Genomic DNA, 20,487 nt, shown 5'->3' on the forward strand with positions numbered 1-20,487 from the left:
CCAGGGTCTTGTTAAATCGTGAAAAAGTGCACAATCATCCCACACAGCAGAGGTGCACTGAGGTCTGCGCAGGAGAAAGGCTGTAATTTCAAATATTTATCTCATCCCAAAGTGTCACCAGTAAGGTTTGCCATGCCTGGCACAGAGCAGCTCGCGGTGAACAGGATTCCCAGGAGGAAGCAGTTACACGTACGTGTTTGGAATGGAGATGGGACCTTCCAGAAGCTTCAGACGGTCATCTGGAATCGAGAGTGAGCGTACTGCACAGGCCACGCAGTCCTGTTACAGTACAAGAGGCCACAAGCCTTAGAGTTTCCCAAGTCAGACGCCCGAGGATCGACTGCAAAGTGACCAGCAGTCAGCTGTTATGAATGCAGGAATCAGTAAACGGGTGACTTACTGAGTGCCAGAGAGGACATAATCAGGTCAGAACAAAGGCAGAAAAGTTTTAATGATTTACTTGACATTTTTAAAACACTGAGGCATACAGCTGAGATGGCAAGCTGAGACACATTTGGGTTACGGAAGAATAAAGGATTCAGGAGGGAGGATTTAACATGCTGGGAGTGACACCCCACACACACACACACACCCACACTGTCTCACACACACACACCCCCACTGTCTCACTCACACACACACACACACCCACCGACCGTCTCACACACACACCCACCAACCGTCTCACACACACACACACACCCACCAACCGTCTCTCACACACACACACACCCACCAACCGTCTCTCACACACACACACACCCACCGACCGTCTCACACACACAGACACACACCCACCGACCGTCTCTCTCTCACACTCACACACACACACACACACAAACAGGGAGCCCAGATCACACGCAGCATTCAGAAGCCATCTGGTGCCGCACAGTCCTCCACATGGCTACTGACAGCTCCGCTTGTCCAGTTGGAAAAGGCAGGGGGCGATATTCAGATCTTCCGTTTCTTCCATTCGGGTTCATCGTCATCCTCCTCGTCCTCTGCCTCCACGTCAGCAAAGACAGTTTTAGGCTGCGTCCTGGGAGGATGGAGGGATGGGAGCAGCAGCGATATCATCATCATCATCTGGATGACACCAGCGGGGTTAATCATCAAGGAAGAGCTGAGGGGGACCAGTGAGGTGAGCAGAGGGACTGGGAGGAGGAGCGAGGCAGAGGAGGATGAGAGCCAGAGCTGGAGCAGAGAGCGAGTGTGAAGAAGAGAAAGGTGTGCTGGACAGGGGCCTCCCAGTGACAGAAAGTGGCCCCTAGGGGTCCCTGAAGGGCTCTCGGCTTTTGTCAATCAAATCAAAACACGTCATCTCAAACACAAACTGTCCTTTTCTAACACTGTCACACTGAGGGAAGCACAGGCACTGAGGAATGCTGGCCATGTGATCAGAGCGTGTGTGGGTGTGTGTGTGTGCAGCGCTCGTAAACCAGCACGCACGCACACACACACATGCACACAGGACCGTCCAAAACACTGGAAATAGCTGCAGTGAAAGGCCTGAGATTAATGAACGCAGAGCTTATAAACACAGTACGAATGGATTATGTGCAGCCAGCCAGACGGGGAGGTCCAGAGAACACTGGAGATGTGGTGGGGGTAGGGGACAGGACCCCTCTCCCCCCCCCACCACTATACTTAGCCCCAAGGAGGAGACACAAAACAGGAGGGGGACCTTACACTACAGAGCCATATCAGCATCCTGCTCTGAGACTGAGGAGGAACAACCATGACCATCCTGGCCTCGCCCCCTGCCGGCCCCCCCACCCTCACCGTTCTGCACCTCTAAGGCTCTGGCTCCCTCACTGGCTCACCAGGGCACTTGTGCTTTGCTCCCACAGGGATTCTGTTTACAGTGGCTCAGATCACATCCCCCCCCTAACCCCTCCAGTAAGGGCAGCCTGCAGCCAGGCACGACGGGGGGGGGGGGGGGGGGGCCTTCAGTCATACACATCTGTGAGCAGTGAGACACCTGCCCAAGCATACTGAGGAGCGGAGCTGGCCTGCGATAACTGCGTGTGATGTCATGCACCCCCCACACGCACGTACTTGGCATAGGCTGGCGCGATCCAGTAGGGGTCACTAGTCGCTGCCTTGGCGTGCCGCAGGATGGCCTCCCTCGGGTTACTGTCATCCGTCTTGTCCAGAGCGATGTTCTTCACGATGTACGAGGAGAGCGTGCCGCCATGCGCCGCAACGCGGCCCCCCCGACCTGTCGGTCGCAGGCAGCCGGTTACCACGCTGCCCAATCCGCATGGGCTACACACATGACTTAAGGCGTGCTTCAGCCCAAGGCCGCCAACTAAGTCGGAGCCACCTGACAAATCTGAGGGGGGATGCAATACCTGGTCCAGACACAGGGGGCTCTGGTCTGTGGGACCTGACCGGGTCCAGACGGTCCTTCTCCAGCTGTTTCCTGGTGCTACGTTGCCGGGCTTCTCGGAACATGGGGAGGGCGTGGGCTGGAGGGGTGGTGGAAGAGAAGAGTGGAGGTGAAACACCCTCACAAGCAGACTGCACACTGGGCCCTACCTGCATCACATGACTGGTGTGACGGTACACATACATGGCAGTAATGATGTCATACTTACGTGTGATGATGTAATCCTGGGTCAGGGTCTCTGCATGCCTCTCCTTCCTTTTGTTCTTCACCACACATAGTTTGGCTCCTCTGTAACGATGAAGTTGGCTTTATAACTGATCACCAGATGAAAATTAAGCTCAGGGTGCTGACTAGTTTGGTACAAAACTAAATACTTAAGTAGGAGAGACACAGAAGAACACAGGAGTGTGCAGCCACACACACTCACAGACACACACTCACAGACACACACTCACAGACACACACTCACAGACACACACTCACAGACACACACACTGAGCTACAGCCTACCTCTGGCTCTTGACAGGGTCATAGTAGACCTTGGCCAGCCCATTGCTGGTTCCCACCATGATCTGGTTCAGCTTGGGGTGCCAGAGGCAGCGTACAGCACTCTGAGGAAAAGAAAAGGTGTTGAGAGGAAGCTTGTGGAAACTGTACAACTTCCACTTGATGGTTAGGAATTGCAGAGACAGGAACTACAGCCACACGAGCACGGCCAGAGTAGAGAGGTGACTGAATCGTCCACGCTCCTGCGAGCGAGTGGTCATAAGACAGTCCATGCGTATCCACACACCACTGCATGTAGTTGTGTGCAGTCGGTCTCCACGCACAGACACGCACACACAAAAGGGCTGCTTCTCCAGCTCCGAATGCCCAACACACCAAACATCTCACGAAGAATGCCAACATCTTGCTGACCGGCAGTCAGTCACCCAGACGGTCGAGAAATTCCGTTCCGCCCCATGGAGCTGAAGCGGACCCGGGGAAAGAATCCATGCAGAAGAGGAAGACGAGCCTGGACGCGCCCGGTAGCCATGGCAGAGACCCCATGCTCCTAGAAGCCTCTGGTTAGTGCTCACAGCCCAACTTTCACAGCATCCTCACAGAGGAGCTACACGAACACAGCCATCAAAAGGCGTGTTACGCGCCCCAAAGGCAGGACCCCAACCGGCCACGCTGGCATCACGAAACGGGTATGTCTTTGTTCGAGGTCCCTCAACCCTATGGCATGGGAGGTGAGCAACAGCACAGGTCAACATGTATGTGAAGGTTAAATGTTTTTCAAAGGCAGCTGTGTGCTGTTCACATCACACCCCAGGAAGAGGCAGGGCAGGGGAGACCTTCCCAAAGTTCATCAGTCGGCTACGTCGCAGCTCTGAGGGGTGAGAGCTCACATGGCCCTAACTTTAACCCCAGCAAGGACAAGAGAAGACTCTCGTTGCAGTGCTGCTTGCCCCAACCTATAGGAGGCACCCTGGTGGAATGTGAGGCATTTATGTGGTGGGGCATCACCATTTCTCTAACTACCCACAATGCAGATCTTGAACCAGGATAGGGCTCAAACACATTGGCAGCTCTGCCTTCAGACCTTTGGCTGGTGCTCCTACTTATAATGTTCCTTCACATCTCGGGCTGCCATGGGGGGAGCAGCGCAAACACCGCAAATGATCGCGAAGGATGGCTCCCAGCAACCCCGAAGACCCAACCTGTGGGGAGCGTCAAGGAGGTGTGGGGAAGCCCGGAGGCTGATAACCTTAAGGCAACACCCCTCTTGAAAGGCCACACCTCCGGAGAGCAACGTAGTACCACCCAGGGGGGCATGACTGAGGGGCAGGAATGACCAACAGCCGTGGAACGAGCAGACACACAAATCAGACGTGACAGGCCGCAGAAATGTTCCACACTCCTGATTTGTTCTAGTGTGCTGAGCGCAGCGGGTGGGGGGGGGGGTGGCAAACGTCAGTCACACCAAACAGAGCGAGAGGCCAAGCAGCCTCAGAGACTGGGCATCCACTGTAAAGGTGTTGAAGGTCCACTACCAAAAACAGCATGTCATGGAAGGTCCTCAGGCTGATCCTTCTACCACGTGGCCCGTGCTGTTTGCAGCCGCGTCCAATCGCACTCACCGAGTCAAACACCTCGATCTCGTACACCTTCTGGAAAGAGGCTCTGTGGAAGAACACCAGCTTGCCGTTTCCCTCACCCTTCCTGACCGAGGTGCCCGTAACTAGCAGTTGATCATCTGGGCTGAAACTGCAGTCTGTCCTGTGAGTGGAGGGGGGGGGGGGGGGTGAAGGTTAGGTGGTGGGTGTGGGGTCTTTGGTTTGCTCCAGCAGTCACCCTCACCGAAGTTATGGTACCCAACCCGCTCACATGGGAAAGAAGCTGGGCAGGTCTGAAGCAGAGTTAAGAGGCTTCTTAAAGTTCCGGATGTCCCAGGTCTTCAAAGTGTCATCTCCTAGGGAAGTAGAGAGGGGAGGGGATGAGCAGCCTTGCCTTGCCGTCTCTGCTCAGACCACATGCAAACAGGTAAAGTACACAGCAAGACCATAAATGGGCAGGAACAGAGTCCCTGTTACCTAAACCCAGGCTCTTATAATGGAATCTGTTTAATTGGTAACAGCTAAGTAAATAATGCTAAATTTAGTAAATAATGAAGACTGTTTTGGGGGGTGGAGAGGTTGAGAAATCAATTTTATTTGCAGCTTGTAGTTTTACTGCAGACCTGCTTTGCTGAACTTCCTCAAGGGACAGAGTTTATATTTAAAAGGAGATAAACGGGAATGACTTCAGTCCCGCCGGGCGGCACAGAGACTGGGGCGTGACCTGTGCTGCAAACGTGTAGGTGTCATAGGGAGACCCCCCACCTCCATTCAGGACCAGGGGACTTTGTCCAAGTCACCGACAGGACGGGGCTGAGCGGGGGGGCAAAGTCATAACTGGGGGGGCGGGGTTAGGCCATGAGAATCTGCTCAATGTCTGCCCATTGCCGTCTCCTACCTTGACAAAGCTCACTGTGGTGAGTCCCTTCTTAAAACTGCTGCAGTACCTGGGTGTGGTTCTAGGAGACAGTCTCACCTCCTCGTGAGGCCAACATCGTCCCGTCATAGGAGAAAGTGATGCATGATGTGTCAGAGCCAGGGGCATGAGCTTGGCGACAGTGAAACTTGGTGTGCACCTATGATGGGACAAGAGACGGACCATCATGTCAGTTCAACGAACCCCAACCCTGTAAACCTTAAACAGGTTAGTCAGTCATCTAAAACCTATGCCACGAGAGGGGTGACATTTTGCCAACATTATTTTGCCAAAGATGACACAATTCTCACATGACTCCTCACTTACAAAAAGTTTTGTCAATTTGGGTGATCTGAACACAACCTAGCACACTTTACAGCTGGACATGTGTATATATCCGTCTGGATCTCAATGTACTAGGAAGCCAATGTAACGGGAAAAACTGCTCAATATCAGATTTCGCAGGCCTGGAAAAACAAACCTTTTTAATAACCTGATGACATGCTCAAGTTACATTCCCCCGTGAGTTGAGGGAACTTTCTCTGAAGATGAATTAATCCTACATGATTTTAGTTCTTTCTTTTCCTTCACAAGTAGCTGTGAAAGTAACCCAATCTAGGCCAGGCCATGGACCAGTCCAAGCTTCACCCAAATCATTCAGCGCCTACAACATCTGTGCTACAAAAACAGGAGGGGCAACCCAGGGCTGATGGCAGAGGACCAGCTTCTCAGTGGCCTCGGCGCACCGAAGCTCATTCAGCCCGAACGGTCACACCGCGAATCTAAAGTAACCTGCTCATACTTTGCATTTCCTTCCAGACTCTAATGCACAGTTTCTTTTGGCAATAGCTCTCTTCTGTGATTCTGATCTCATTGATATCAAGGGGTATTAGGTACGGCTGATGAGAAAAATACAATATCCATGCATCTACAAAAGTGATGCGTAACCGTCATTGATGGGCTGTTAATACTGAATGATTTTTGTCATGCAACAAGCAACACATGAAGTGCCAGAGAGGTTCTTTAGCAGCATCTGCGCAGGACTGCAGTTGGATAGCCCGTTATCTGCCGGAAGACAACTCTGGTCTTAGGGTCCAGCTTGAACAATCCAGAATCAAGTGAACATAGACAACTGAAGCACACGAGTGAGCGGGTCGTATACCACTTATGGACAAGGGCCTGAAATATCGGACTGATTTTGCTCCAATTCCATGTTAGGCCTGATGTAAGCTGCTTCTTCCTCATCTGATGGAAGAGGCTAAACATAACTTGGTGGTAGTATCACAAACTCCCGTCTGGCTCATCTCAAAAGCAAGCCAGCTAGGCCCCATCACCAGACCCCTGGCCCCAAACTCTGCCCCGCTGGCTCTGCCCGTGACAGGGAACGGACAGAGAGGATTTCACGCTTCAGCCATATTCCGAAGAGGGAAGCCTGCCAGCCTTGTCTTTGTGGAATCTCAGCTCAAAAATGGGTGGATTTGGGGGGAGGGTGGGGGTGGCAGAGGAGGAAGCCGTCCCAGGCATGGAAGGGGAGGTCGCCGTCTGAAGGCACACTGAACTCTCCCCAAAGTGATTTCATTCATGCACCAGGGGAGTACCTGCTTAGCGGTAATGGGTTACAGAAGGTATGCCCTGGAAAGTTGCACTCTCTCAAGGGAGAAACAGACTCCAGATTTACATAAAGGTTTCCATACCACACCGCCTTGTTACTACAAAAGCAGGCCGGTCATCCGAGGGACACAAGCAGAGGCGGTGAGAGTATGTGATGTGGAAGATGTTTACAAGCACGGCCGTGGGCCACAAAGCAAACCTTCGGGGATGTGTAAGAGTGTAAACCCACATCTAGACGGACAATGGGTGGAGAGAGCAATATCACCTGGTTGGGGGCTGTATGCGAAAATAATGACTTGGGACCCTCAAACACGCACAAACATGTTGGTATGGGAACTGCTATGAAGTGCTTGTAATCACCAACTTCAGAACCAAAACAGAGTGTGAGGAAGATCGAGAGACTTGAAGGAAAACAAAAGCACATAACTGTCAGCAGTGAGGGATTCAGGCAGCTGTATTGGACAGGACTCGGGCCACCTGATCCTGCGAAGCAGCAGGACCAAGAGATCGCAAGACGTTCAGAGGGTGAAAACCCTAGGAGTGTTTTGGTGGGGGAAGAAGTGGGGTTCCAGCTATTAGGGAACGTTCTTAGAACTTCAGCTAACGTTAAGTGAAGGTCTAGCAGAGAATATTAATGAAACACTACTTTTTTGTAGTGTTTTACATTTTCACAAGGGCAGTAAAGTGGTGCAGTGGCTAGCACTGTTGCCTCACACCTCTGGCACCAGGGTTCGAGTCTCTGCCATGGCTTGATGTGTTTGAAGTTTGCATGTTCCCCCTGTATCATCATGGGGTTTTCTCCGGGTACTCCAGTATCCCCCCACAGTCCAAAAACATACTGAGGTTAATTGGAGCTTCCAAATTGCCTGTAGGTGTGCATGTGTGAGTGAATGGTGTGTGAGTGAATGGTGTGTGAGTGAATGGTGTGTGAGTGAATGGTGTGGCTCCTCATCCTGGGTTGTTCCCTGCCTTGAGCCCGTAGCCTCCACGATAGGACAAGCAGTTCCAGAAAATGGATGCATAAATGGATTTTAGTAAAGGTCAATGTCAGCAAGATAAAATATTTACCTGAACATCCTCTTAACACAATTAATATTGAAAAAAAATATTTTATAATAAAACAATATTTCATAAAAGAGCTACATGTGCATATTACAAACACACCATTCGGTCTTGAACCCATGACCTTTGATGTTTAAAGCAAAGGTATTTCCCACTTCTCTTCCATACTCTTCATTTATTTCTACATTATTAGTCTTATTTGCAATAGTAGTTGTAGTAGTAGGATTCTGGGATTGGTTCTGGTTTTTCGCATCATACTCATTTTAAAGGTACCACAGGCTCATTGGTCATGGTACCATGTGATCCTGTTCAGTATTTACTGTATAACATTCCATATTACAAACACACCATTCGGTCTTGAACCCATGACCTTTGATGTTTAAAGCAAAGGTATTTCCCACTTCTCTTCCATACTCTTCATTTATTTCTACATTATTAGTCTTATTTGCAATAGTAGTTGTAGTAGTAGGATTCTGGGATTGGTTCTGGTTTTTCGCATCATACTCATTTTAAAGGTACCACAGGCTCATTGGTCATGGTACCATGTGATCCTGTTCAGTATTTACTGTATAACATTCCAGTCTCTATGGCAATGATGTATGTGAGTTTGGAATGACAGATGCAGGTCAGACACACACACACACAAGCTTGCCCTTCAGCACGAAGCTCATAGCATCACATCTGGAAGTCCATTTCACCAGCCGTCCTGCAGCACACTGTAAAAGGGTCTGAGTCAAAACCACTTTCCCATCATCAGTGTGGCCACGTCGCCTAGCAACCTGCAAAACAGCTGGACTGCCGGTACAGAGTAATCAAAGTCCAGGACGAGACAAGGCAGGGAGCCCTGGGATCGCTTTCCTAGGATTCATCAGTCCCCCGTCATCTCCAATCACAACACTGAGGCCAGAAGCCTCAGATCAGGATCCGTCAGACTAGATGAGCAGCCCCGACAAGCCCTTTATCTACTCAACAGTCAGGTTAAGCTGAGGTGACAGGTGGAGCACTCCCGCAAGCCACTCCGCGGCAGAAGACTGCGCACCCGCTGTCAGTGTACCGATGGGAAGTCAGCCAGCGGGAGACCCCACAAACACATACAGACCGTCTCCCTGCCCGCCGAGGCAGGACTGACGCTCCAAAATGTCGGAGCTTTTCCAACCCTGCTGACATTTTCCAAACTTACCCCCCCCCCCCCCCCACATACCTGCCGGTAACCCCAGATGATGAGGCCCCCGTCACCTTCACTCACTGTTTTTGTAAGCTGCCGAGGAATTCTGGGTAAATATTTAGTCTCGGGGGGGGGGGGGGCGGCCACATAATAAATTGCAGGTTGTCCCATCAGTCCTGCCCTTTTGCTAGGGAGAGGCAGCTGGATATCTTTGCAGGGGGTGTGGGGGGGGGGGGCAGATCACAATTGCTCACACGATAAGCCACGAGACAGACACGCACTCACAGAGACTGAAATCACATATAAAAATGTAAAGGCAAAGGTCAAAGGTCCAGTGTGTGTTTTGTCAAGTCTGAACCCCACCCCCCCTTTAAAATAAACACACAGCAAGGTTTTGAAGCACAAAGCTGCTGTCGGGGGGGGGGGGGGCTCATCTGTCTGAAGGAGCAGGAGCATTAGCTGCAGCGCCCCTAGTGGCAGAGAACAGAATGAGAACATGGTACAGGGCACAGGACAGAAGAGGCCGTGGATATCGGAGCCGCCATCAGCCGGCCCCTGGGGCACCGTTCCGCCTCACCAGACTCACACAGGGCAGTCTGTCAGCCCTCCGATACAGAACACGCTGCTGACGTCAGGCTAATCAGGCCTATTTGCACCCCCATTACACCTATTCATGTATGGATTCCTCACAGTGCTACTGCTCATGCCTGCCCCCTGCTGGGCGGGGACACTCACGCTGAGGTTGCGGTCCCAGATCTGGATGGTGCCATCCTGGCAGCCGGCCGCGATGAGCCTGCCATCGCGGCTGTAGGTGCAGCAGGTGGGCATGACGCGCTTGCCCTGCAGCGAACGTGGCTTGAATACTGCTTTGTGCTTCTTCTCTGAGTTCAGGTCCCAGGTGCGGACCGTCCTGGGCAAGAAGATGCACCGATTAGAACCACACAATCACCACCTGAGGGGGGGGGAGCAGGTGTGGGGGACAGTGGGGGCGGATGTTTGGAGAGATGTTAGATTACCTGAGTAAGGCGTGTTCCTCTGGGTACCTAAATGACCCGCGGTAACCCAACGCAAACTGCGCCCTAACCGCGCACCCCGCGCCCTAACCGCGCACCCCGCGCCCTAACCGCGCACCCCGCGCCCTAACCGCGCACCCCGCGCCCTAACCGCGCACCCCGCGCCCTAACCGCGCACCCCGCGCCCTAACCGCACACTCCGCGCCCTAAACTTAACCATAAGTAACCAAATAAAATACAAGACTTTTATTTTATTAGTTTTATTAGCCATTATTAGTTTTTTGATTTTTATGAAACTGAGTTCTGCCTTGTGAAGACTGGAGAAATGTCCCCACAAGACATAATCAAGATATAGCTAAGGAGAAACAGGGTTATACTGTGAAGATAGATTGGGGGGGGGGGGGGGGAACGTAGTTCTCAAAAATCCCATGAACTCCAAAAATTTTTGATATTTATTATTTTCCACAACTCTTCTAGGTCTGGAAAAAGTGATTTCTTAATTTTCCCAGGATTTTCATGACCATACGAACCCAGCAAGTCTTCACCTCTCCACCTGCTGAACACATCAGGGCTGAAAAGCTCCACCTCTACAGAGGGGTGCACGTGTAAGCACAGAGTCTAGGCCCCAGGGGTCAGGGGTCAGGGGTCAAGAATCTGACCAACTTCAGTCAATCTGTCCAGATGGGACCTCAAAGAGGTCACGGTGCCTTAACACCTCTGCCAATGTCCACATCAAGCCAAGATAACGCTCAGTATCCTCTCCCATTACCAATGGGGACAGCCGGGCAGAGGTGACCTCAGGCAGGGCTGGGGAGCATGAACAGGGGTTCGAGACGCTTCAGTGAGCAGGTGAGCAGTAGATGACCCTGCAGCATCAGAGGTCCTGCCCGGCCCCCGTGCTAGGAGAGCCCCCCCAGCTGTCCACACGGAGCCCGGCTGTCCCAGCACCTGTTCCAGGGAACATGCGTGTCTGCCCTTTGACCTCCCGTTCATGTCAGGTTCTCCTTTCTTTCCAAACAGGATCGCTTTTCAAAAAGCGGCCCGTCTCTCTCAAACTGAGACTAAGTTGCTGTCACACCCGAATCACCCATCGCCCCCAGATCCCAGTGGCAGGCAGCAGGAAGATGGCCGCTACCGCCCCCCCAGGCAAGCTAACCGAGTGGGATTCGACAGGCAGCCGTTTGTGTTTAGGACCTGCTGGGGGGCTGGGGAAGATGTGATACCCACTTTCTGTGTAAAGTAGCATTGTGCTACAGTCCGGCGGGACAAACCCCTCAGTACTAGAGTATGGGAGGTCAGGTCCATATCACTATGGCGACATCCCATGATGTCACAGCTTCAAGCACTTCCACCCACAAGCATCCAAACTCCCACCCAGTTCCTCAAACTGTTGCTTGACCGTTCAGTGACATTTTTACGCTTTGTAAATTAGTGTTTTACATAGAAACACTGGATTATGGTAATAACCCAGCACATGGAGTGTTTGCAAAGTGAGGTTACTGAGCGGTCATCAGACAGCTTCCGGAACCGGGGGGGGGGGGGTAGGAGCTCATCAATACACAGCTAGTGTCCAGGAAGAAGCCGCCTGTCTGTCAAGGTGCAGGGAGGGGTCACGTCACCAGAAAGCCCACTTACCCCAGGCCATCACTGTGCCGGGGGGGGGGGGGGATGGGAGTTTGCTCAGAGGCCTTCAGCCCCTCCAGAGAAGTGAATCATGCTTAATTTAACTTTGTTAAAAATAGCACACAAAGCCCCTCCCGATCCCAACCAAAACTCCCGTCAGACAGAGCTCAGGGTGCAAACTGAGAAGCAGACACCCCCCCCCCCAGGGAAGACCACCCTAGGCGCATGCCCACAGGATGCGCTTCCCCAGGGTCCCTCGGCGTCCGCTGCCGGAGAAAGGCACGCAGCAGGGACGGATCCAGGGACTGTGACCGGCCTGAAAGGTGCCCTTGTTCCCCCCTCCATGGCTACTCCGTTCCCATAGTGCCACCCCCTGGGAAACCGCTTGCTTAATTGGCTTAAAGAGTAAATGGGTGATTCAGGAGGAGAGCAGACAAAACCCAAGCAGACAGACGAACCCCTATTCTCAGCCCTGTCGGGCCACCGCCAACTCGCATTCACCTGGCAGCAGCAGTGTGCACGCTGTGAATGGGGGGCCCCCGCGGAAGGGCCCCCAGGCCTGTGCGTGGCTTCACAACAAAACCTCCCTTGCATTTTATAGGTTTCTCGGCTCTGTAGGGGAGTAAGTGCTCTCTACTGTAACAGAGTTCTGCCCCCCATCAGCTGTGCACTGCTGCCCCCTGCAGGCAGTCAGATTAATAACAGCACAAATTCAGAGGTGGCGGCGTTAAGTTAAAGGTATTGAGAGGAGCTAAAGATTGCTGGACTGAATGTACCGGACTTAATAAAGAGGTGAGAAGGTCAGTCGGGGCCATAAGCTAAACAAACTTTCTGTTACAGATGAAAACACCATAATCACCATAGTTTTAATAACAGGGCTGCAAACACATACGCACACTCTCCCTTAGGCAGAAGGCATGCGTTACCCAACTTACCCGTCATTGGAGCAGGTGAGGAATTCCTCCTTGATCTTGGGATGCCAGCAGCCACCGTTGAGCATGGCTGTATGACCCTGTGGAGAACAGGACCAATCAGCAGTCAAGAGATAGGCCACGCCTCCAATAGTCAGTAACCAGCATCTGCAGCTCAAGTCACCCCTAACCCACTTTAAGCTGCGGTGGGTAGCTAGCGTGCGAGGGTAAGCCAGCCCCCACCCCCCCAATCTGACCTACAGCCAACACTAGTCAAGACCATGACAGCGTTGCAATAGAAGCTGGAGAGTGTCAGTCGAAACAAATAACTTTAATAAGGAGGATGGAGAAGGGGTTAGGAGCATAAGGGGATGGCGGACAGCTGGTGAGGTTCCTGCCGACTCCTGCCAAAACACAGAGGACCACGGGGGTCTGCCCCCGCCCCCCACAAACAGGCAGGAAGAGCAGCGGCCAGAAAGCGGCCGTTTGTTCAGGGTTCAGCTGCAGGGAAACCAAGCCGGAGCAGAGAGAAGCAGCCAGGAAGCCCAATGCCTCCCCGGAGAGCAACAAACAGGCTAAATAAAGACGGGAGGGACGGTGCGGACCCTCGCCAAGCGCAGGGGGGGGGCCCTAACCGTACCCCTCACTCTAATTAGAGTCGCTTCACCAGGCACCAATTCACTGCACAGAACAAGAGAGCAAATTGGCGATGACTAAACAAAAACGGACTAACTCCCAGATGACCGGGCAGCTGGAGGAAGCAGAGCATTCTGGGAGGGGGCTCTCAAACCCAGGGCCCAGTCACTGGGCCTGCAAACAGTCCCCACCGTCAGTCAGTCGGCCTGGCCACGCTGCCAGTGACATTACTGTGCGATGTTGTTTATGTGACATGGCCTACTAGAGTCTGTAGGGGGGACTAGCCTGCTGCTTTTTACATAAAAAAGCCAGCCATTGGGGCTCAGAGGGGGTGCTAGTCATCCTCCAAGATCGGCGTACAGTACAAGTTCACCGGTGGGCGCTACGCCGACGGTAGCCGTCGTAAGGTGAATTGCTGCTATAGATGACAGCTGCCTTAAAACTAGCTTTCCGCTACAATCAGAGACCGTTAGCCTGTGCATCCCAATGTGTGGGATGCTGAATTAGCCCCCCCCCCCCCCCCGACATCTGCCAGAGCACAGTAAAAAAAAAAGGCTGGCCCACCTTCCAGAGTCGTGCAAGGTGGAGGGTGAATCACTCACAGCCACGGAGCAAAGCAATGGAAATACCGACGGAAACTTGGACAATCTCAGAGCATCCCGGCTCGGGGCTGCCTACCTTGGTGTTGGCCATGTCCACGATGTACTGGTCCCCTTTAATACACTCCATAACCTGGAAGCCGTCTCGGTCCAGCACCTTGGCCTGGGCATTGCCAGCCACCACCAGGATGACATCACCAGTGATGCTGTACTGCAGGGCCTTGATCTGGTGACTGACATGGGAGGACAGTCATCACCACGATCGCCATCACAACTGCCACAATTACAACCGCCACTACCTGCACAACAATCGGCATCACAATCACCACTATCACGACCATCATTACCACTACCAGTACAACAATCACCATGACAGTCCCCAGAATCACAAATCACCACAATCACCAACACAGCAATCACCATCGCAATCACCACTGCTTTCACCATCACAATTGCCCCCCCTCAAATCCCTCAGCACAGTATAACAGCGCACACAATGTGAGGTCCTGACGCTCTCTGGTTCAGCGCGGCTCCTGGGAACACCCCTCCTGTCGCTTCAGGGGAGTCCCGGCTGTGAGGCAGGGGAATCCCACTCCCCGGTCAAGCATGGGGTCCTGGTAAGTACAGCACGCTCCATTTGCCTCCCAGCAGCCCCTCTCCCCTGCTAATGTGCCATGCAGTTCTGCCTGTGTGACCCGGGAGTACCGGCACTGCCTGGCCCATTAACTCCCGAAAGCCTTGCTGGGATCCACATGGCAGCAGCACTCAGCCAAGCCACCCAATGCTCCCCTTACGGTCTTGGTTTTCACTGCTGTGATGGGGAGGGAGAGGACAGTTTCTGCAGGCTGGAGGAATGAGAGCAGCCCCCCACCCGCCAAAGGGGAACTTACCACTCGCAGGGCTGCAGCGAGCGGAAGGCTTGCAGGGACGCATCCATGCCGGCAAAGTCCCAGAACTTCACCTCGTAGTCGTAGCCCCCGGTTACCAGCCTGGCCCCTGAAGGATCCAGAGCGAGGGCCGAAACCTGGGCCAGGACAGAGGGCTCAGCTGGGAATGGAGGCCGTGTTTACTCACAGTACACGAGCAGAGCTGCTAATAAGTGTGGAGAGCTCACTAATAACAGACAGCATGACAGAGAGCAAACCAGGCGCCACCTAATGCTGGGCTTAGCAGGGCGGGCAGGGGGGAGAGCGCCACCCGCTGGAGGCTGGCTTGACTAGCAGTAGGGGAGGGGCCAAGACTTACCGTCTTACCGCCGTGCTGTAAGGTGATCTCATGTGTGTCCGGAATCCTCTTCACTGGGTTCTGTGAATGGTGGGATAAGCAGATTATTAACAAAGCTATGGGTTCGGCTGAAAAGAGCAGAGCTCATAGGCCCCAAACTTTGATAGAAGTCTCCTCAAACCACCCCCCCACCACCACCTTGGGTGAGGTGACCCAAGACCCAGCACGTGTCTGAGGTGCTACCTCACTTTCTCTTATATCCACTTATTCTGTCTCAAACAGTTACACTCCAAAGCCAGCCTGGGCCCAAACCTTCCATTCCCGCAGGTCCAACCTCTGATGGACTGTAAGGTAGAAGCTGCCCAGACAGGCATCAGCTTAAGAAGGTTACGTTAGTTTGGGCAGTGATGAGGGGAGGAGGAGGACGGGTGCACCCAGGGTGAGGGGGGGGGGGGGGGCTTCTATACTGAGTGAAGAATTAATAGGCAAGTACTATTCCTATGATGGTTTCCAACAAAACCTAGACACGGTGATAAAAGTGAATTTGGGGGGAGGATCTGCTCAAAGTAAACCATTACATTACTCTGTCACAAACAAAAATAATAAACACTTGATCCTCAGTGTACAGAATTATTAGGCAATCAGAACCCTTCTCAAAAAAACCAGTCAACTGAATCAGTCCAGTTTTTGATTTGATCCCATCTTATATTAGCAGAGGCAGCTAGGACCGCCCCCCAACGCTGCTCAGGGCTGCTCTGCTTGCTGCCTTGGTAAATCTCACACTTCACTAAGGCCCAGTAGTTCTCAATGGGGCTTAAGTCAGGCGATAAAGGGGAGGCTAGTGAAAATTGAGTCACCTTTCCTGCCTTCCTTGGCCAATCTATGGAATGCTTTGATGCTTGGGAAGAGATGCTGTCCTGTACACATTTCATACCCTTTTCAAATGCTGCGGACTCTGTAACAGTGTTTGAAGATCAGCAGCTCTAAGAGCATTAACGCCACCTGCAAGTCGGAAAGGTCACACAAATTCATCCCCGATAACAGCAGACCACACCATTGCTTGTCATACACCTCCATCGCTCTCGATTCGGAACAGTTCATGATGCACATTACTAATCCATCCACTGGCCCATTCATCTGGTCAGCGGAGCTACTCCCATCTCATCCCACGAAACCCATGTCAAATCGGCCTTTACACTCTGCCCATTCTTGAAGTTTTAGCTTGTGTGCCTTATTGAGTGGAGGCCGTGCTTCAGCCTCTGTGACCTGAGCGACGTCACGCAGCACCCAGTGCTCCTGCAGATTCCGTTCAGACTGCAGTTTAAGAAATGAAGATACTCGATACTAAAGACTTTCCGGAAGTCTCCCTTTCAATTTGACACACATCTTATGCAGTTCATTTATATCGTCTTCTCTCCACATGCTTCTTCCATCTTCGTTGGCTGTTGGCCACAAAACGTTCCACCAAACGGCAATCACGATTTATAAGTTTGACAGTTTTGATTGCTTTCCATCCCACTAACAAGTGCTTCACTATTCCGTTTACTTCTGCTCTCTGAAAGGCCCTTTTTGGACGATTTTAATAGTAATAACTGTTTGCGTAAATATTCACAGTTTCATGTTATACTCCAAACAGAAAGAACGAATAAAAAATTGTGAGCCTGCTCCATCTTTAAACGGTCCGTTCTTAAGTGGAGATTCACCAGGATTGATAAATATTGTTCTGAAGAGAAGATACGAGTAAAATACACACTTGCCTAATAATTCTGCAGGGAGAGTGTAATCAGAACCCCAGCTGCAGAGTTTACACCCCGTGAGCACTTTGCCAATGGTGATCTCTAACAGGCAGTCCTCTGGGGCACATGAACAGCAAAGCTGAAGCATTCAACTGACATCAACCCAGAGATGGATGCGGGTCATCGAATACCAAATCATCTGGGGGGTCCCAGGTCACCCCCATAGATTCCCCGGAAAAAAATTCAGATGCTCCTATACCAAACTTATGGGGAAATCCCAAATATTAGGTCTGCATCTCTATTAGTTTTCAAACTACAGCCTTTTAACGTTTTAATTTTATGCGTTTGCTGACTGTTTCAGCATTTATAGGTCCCTCGGTATGGCCTTGAAACTTTGCGAACAGGGTTATCTTTGTCTATGAAATTCAATAATGCAATCAGATCAAACAATCATTTTCATGTTATTTTACCATGTATGCTTACATATCCAAAGACGATCTGTCAAAAATATGTTGCTACTGAGCTTCCTCCTGGAGTTATGATTTAAGAATGAGCTGTTACGCTTTTGTTGCCGTATAAATTCAACCAAAACACAAATATTACGCAGTTCAGTTTCAGAATTACCACAAAGACTTATTTCAAGAAGAATACATGACAAATAAGCAAAAATGATGGTTAACTGTTTACATGGTTAAACGAAGACATGAAAATAAGAAATTGCGAAAAATTAGCACATTTCAAAAAAACCTAACGCTCCAAATTGCAGTAATACTTATGGTTTCTGCATAAACATGACCTGGTACGTCATAAATGGCAGGAAAGAAAAACTCTGAGTGCTTCATCTATCTGATTGAGAGGCTCTCCAATGTCACCTCGTTTGGAATTTTCAGAGGGTGCCCTGGGAAATTTTTCCCTCAAGGTGATTTGATATGGAATGACTCATGGAGATCATTGAGGTTTCAGCCTTTGGTATTGTGCTGCCCCCATGTGGAGGAACATAACAAGTCTTCAGAACACCCATTGCATGTTGGAAATGAGGTGCTGAGCTCTGGACACAGAGACAGGTAATCGATGGCACCAGTGCACCTAAGCAATAGAACAGAAAGCGGGGATGACCGAGAGGGTCGTCTGCTCAACGGAGACGTATCCCACAATCATCTTCCCGATTAACTCACATCATCATCCTCTTCATCCTTCATATCGTCACTGTCATCCTCGTCATCATCTGCCGTGCTGCCTCTATATCCTGGTGGCAGTGGAGGCCCCACGGGAGCATCATCATCCTCATCCTCACTCTCATCCACACCTGCCCCAGGAGGGACAGGGGGGCCTATAAGCTTGGAGTCTGAATCGGAGTCAGAGCTGCAGCTGCTGTCGTCGTTGTCCTTTGGTATCTGCCTACAGAGAGACAGAGACATTACTCCAAAAAGCCACTGGATGGCAGCAGAGGGATCCTGCTGATAAAGGTATCCTTGGCGCACGATGCACAGGACTGTAATCACAATTAAAAACATAATGATGGGGGGGCAGGACCTCACCTGGGGCCTGAACTGGGAGGTGCGCTTCCACTGAGCCCCGAGCCGGCTGCCATTTCCTGCTCAACCTCCTGCTGCTGCCTTTCCTCTGAGCAGACAGACACACGCGCCGCCGTCACATAAACTCTCATATGTGTGTACAGGGATACGCACAGGTCACACGCAGAGACTGTTCTTGTCAAGTGATCACAGGAAACTGTTCTGTAAAGTTCGGTAATGTTTATACAGGGGATATCGCTAGTCATGTAGAGAGACCGGTGCCCTCCAACCAGCTCTCACCCAGAACTCGCTGACTCCTTTCTATGGCCGTCCGCCGCGTCTGCTCGAAGATGGCGTCCAGGTCAAACGTGCGGGCCTTTTTTCCTGGATGGACAGAAAAATAAAAAAACAAAACTGCAACGCAATGGAAAAGACCCATTTTATGTGTTTCAAATTTTGAAAAATGATCATGACATACCGAAGCCGGAGAAGCCCATGACAGCCGTGATGTCGCTGTCATTGCTAGTGTCCTGGGAGGCTGAAGGAACAGAACGAGGAAAACAGACAGAAAGTTACACCCATATGACTTAAGAATTACTACTTTAACCATGGCTGACAGCAGTCTGAAAGCAGGGTTCTGGCTGGAGTGGGCATCTGGCTGGAGTGAGATTTTCGATTAGAGATAAGTCTGCACATTCGTTTACATGCATGTAAGAGTTTCATTACCTTGTAAATAGTCTGTAGGGTTTTCTAACTATCACAACGCTTCAGATGTAGCTAATTTTAGGTCTCTAATGGAATATTATAGATTTCCCGTAAGATTTCCTGCGTGAGAGTTGGCAACCCTGGTGAAACTATGCAAAGAAGCATCAAGCAGAACCAAGAGCGAGACGAAACCGGGTAAAATTGCATACTGTAGTTTGTAATGGAATAAATCGGACTGTGCTTAAACTCCAGGCAGGTGTTTATGTATAGTCTACTGACAGACGGTAACAAGAGAATTACAGACAGAACACCATCCAGCTCTGTAGCTCAATAAGGTTAAATATAATAGGAAAACTACAGCAGCCTCTCGGTAATATATTACGCCAGCTAATGTACGAGCACCATAAAGCTAGAAAACAAGTTCAAGAAATATTTCTTACCTTCGCGGCTTTCCATGTTTCTAAACCCACGGCGACCAACCAGGATGTTTGTGAACTACTGCAAAGAGGGAACTAAGCAGGCAGAAAACAGTCACTGCCATCTAGCGATTGGGAGGTGAACTTCACGCTATTCATATACTGTAACAGCCATGTATTTGTTCATTCCTCCGCTGATTGGAATGAAACACGGATTCATCAGTTTGTTTGTATATATTTCAGTAGTTCAAGTCAAACAACTTTCACATGTCCTCTCCTATGTAACGCTTTTTGTGACAAAACAAAATAACAAAAACGTAAATAAAATAAATATGAAAAAAATCAGATTATTTATAATGCCAATTAAGGTAAACCTGGATTATATTCTGAGATAATTTCATTCATCTTACTTGTTTATGTCTTTTATTTCTTTGTCGGACGTTTCTGATGTGACAGGATGTTTTTAAAAATCCATTTACAACAGATTATGCAATAATATTATTGAAGATCTGCTCCTATGAAGTGTCTCACAAAACAGCAATAATAATCATCGATCCCTGTGGATAAATTCTTTTCGCCTACTCCACTTCACACACAGACACACGTGTAGATGAGAGCAAGCATGGCAGTGAAGGGCAGCCACGTACAGCGGCGCCGTGAAGCTGGAGGTCAAGGGGCCTTGCTCAAGGGCCCCCAGATGTGACTATCGTGCCCAAACCCCACGGTACAGTGATGTGATGTGACTTACGAACTGTTATATTGTGGACGCAGCCTTCAATCTGCTCCCTTATACAGGTTGGCACAGAGAAATGACTCATTGGTGGACTTTGGCTTTCACCTTGATCAGTGCAGACACTTTGCT

General features: G+C 50.8%; 1 protein-coding gene across 1 annotated transcript; it reads right to left on the reverse strand.

Moving 5' to 3' along the window:
• Positions 1-426: 426 nt before the first annotated feature.
• On the reverse strand, positions 427-19,748 carry LOC125746548 (WD repeat-containing protein 70). The gene is made up of 18 exons (XM_049020640.1): positions 19,650-19,748; positions 18,983-19,042; positions 18,805-18,888; positions 18,529-18,613; positions 18,166-18,388; positions 15,276-15,335; positions 14,921-15,054; positions 14,110-14,263; positions 12,820-12,896; positions 9,984-10,158; positions 5,471-5,570; positions 4,766-4,850; positions 4,519-4,657; positions 2,903-3,003; positions 2,601-2,680; positions 2,355-2,471; positions 2,059-2,221; positions 427-1,039 (listed from the first exon to the last, which is right to left on the reverse strand). The coding sequence occupies exons 1-18, from the start codon at positions 19,663-19,665 to the stop codon at positions 952-954; spliced, it is 1,941 nt and encodes a 646-aa protein (XP_048876597.1). The 5' UTR covers positions 19,666-19,748; the 3' UTR covers positions 427-951.
• Positions 19,749-20,487: the final 739 nt, after the last annotated feature.

The sequence above is a fragment of the Brienomyrus brachyistius genome, chromosome 7 (genome assembly GCF_023856365.1).
Source record: "Brienomyrus brachyistius isolate T26 chromosome 7, BBRACH_0.4, whole genome shotgun sequence".
NCBI lineage: Eukaryota > Metazoa > Chordata > Actinopteri > Osteoglossiformes > Mormyridae > Brienomyrus > Brienomyrus brachyistius.

Bases quoted from the DNA above. Each gene is read 5' to 3' on its own strand.
- LOC125746548 (XM_049020640.1), bottom strand. The intron at 18,389-18,528 runs GTGAGGTCCTGC...GTCTCTCTGTAG, and splicing joins CCTCCCAGTTCAGGCCCCAG to GCAGATACCAAAGGACAACG. The intron at 4,658-4,765 runs GTGAGCGGGTTG...CTCCACTCACAG, and splicing joins CTGCCCAGCTTCTTTCCCAT to GACAGACTGCAGTTTCAGCC.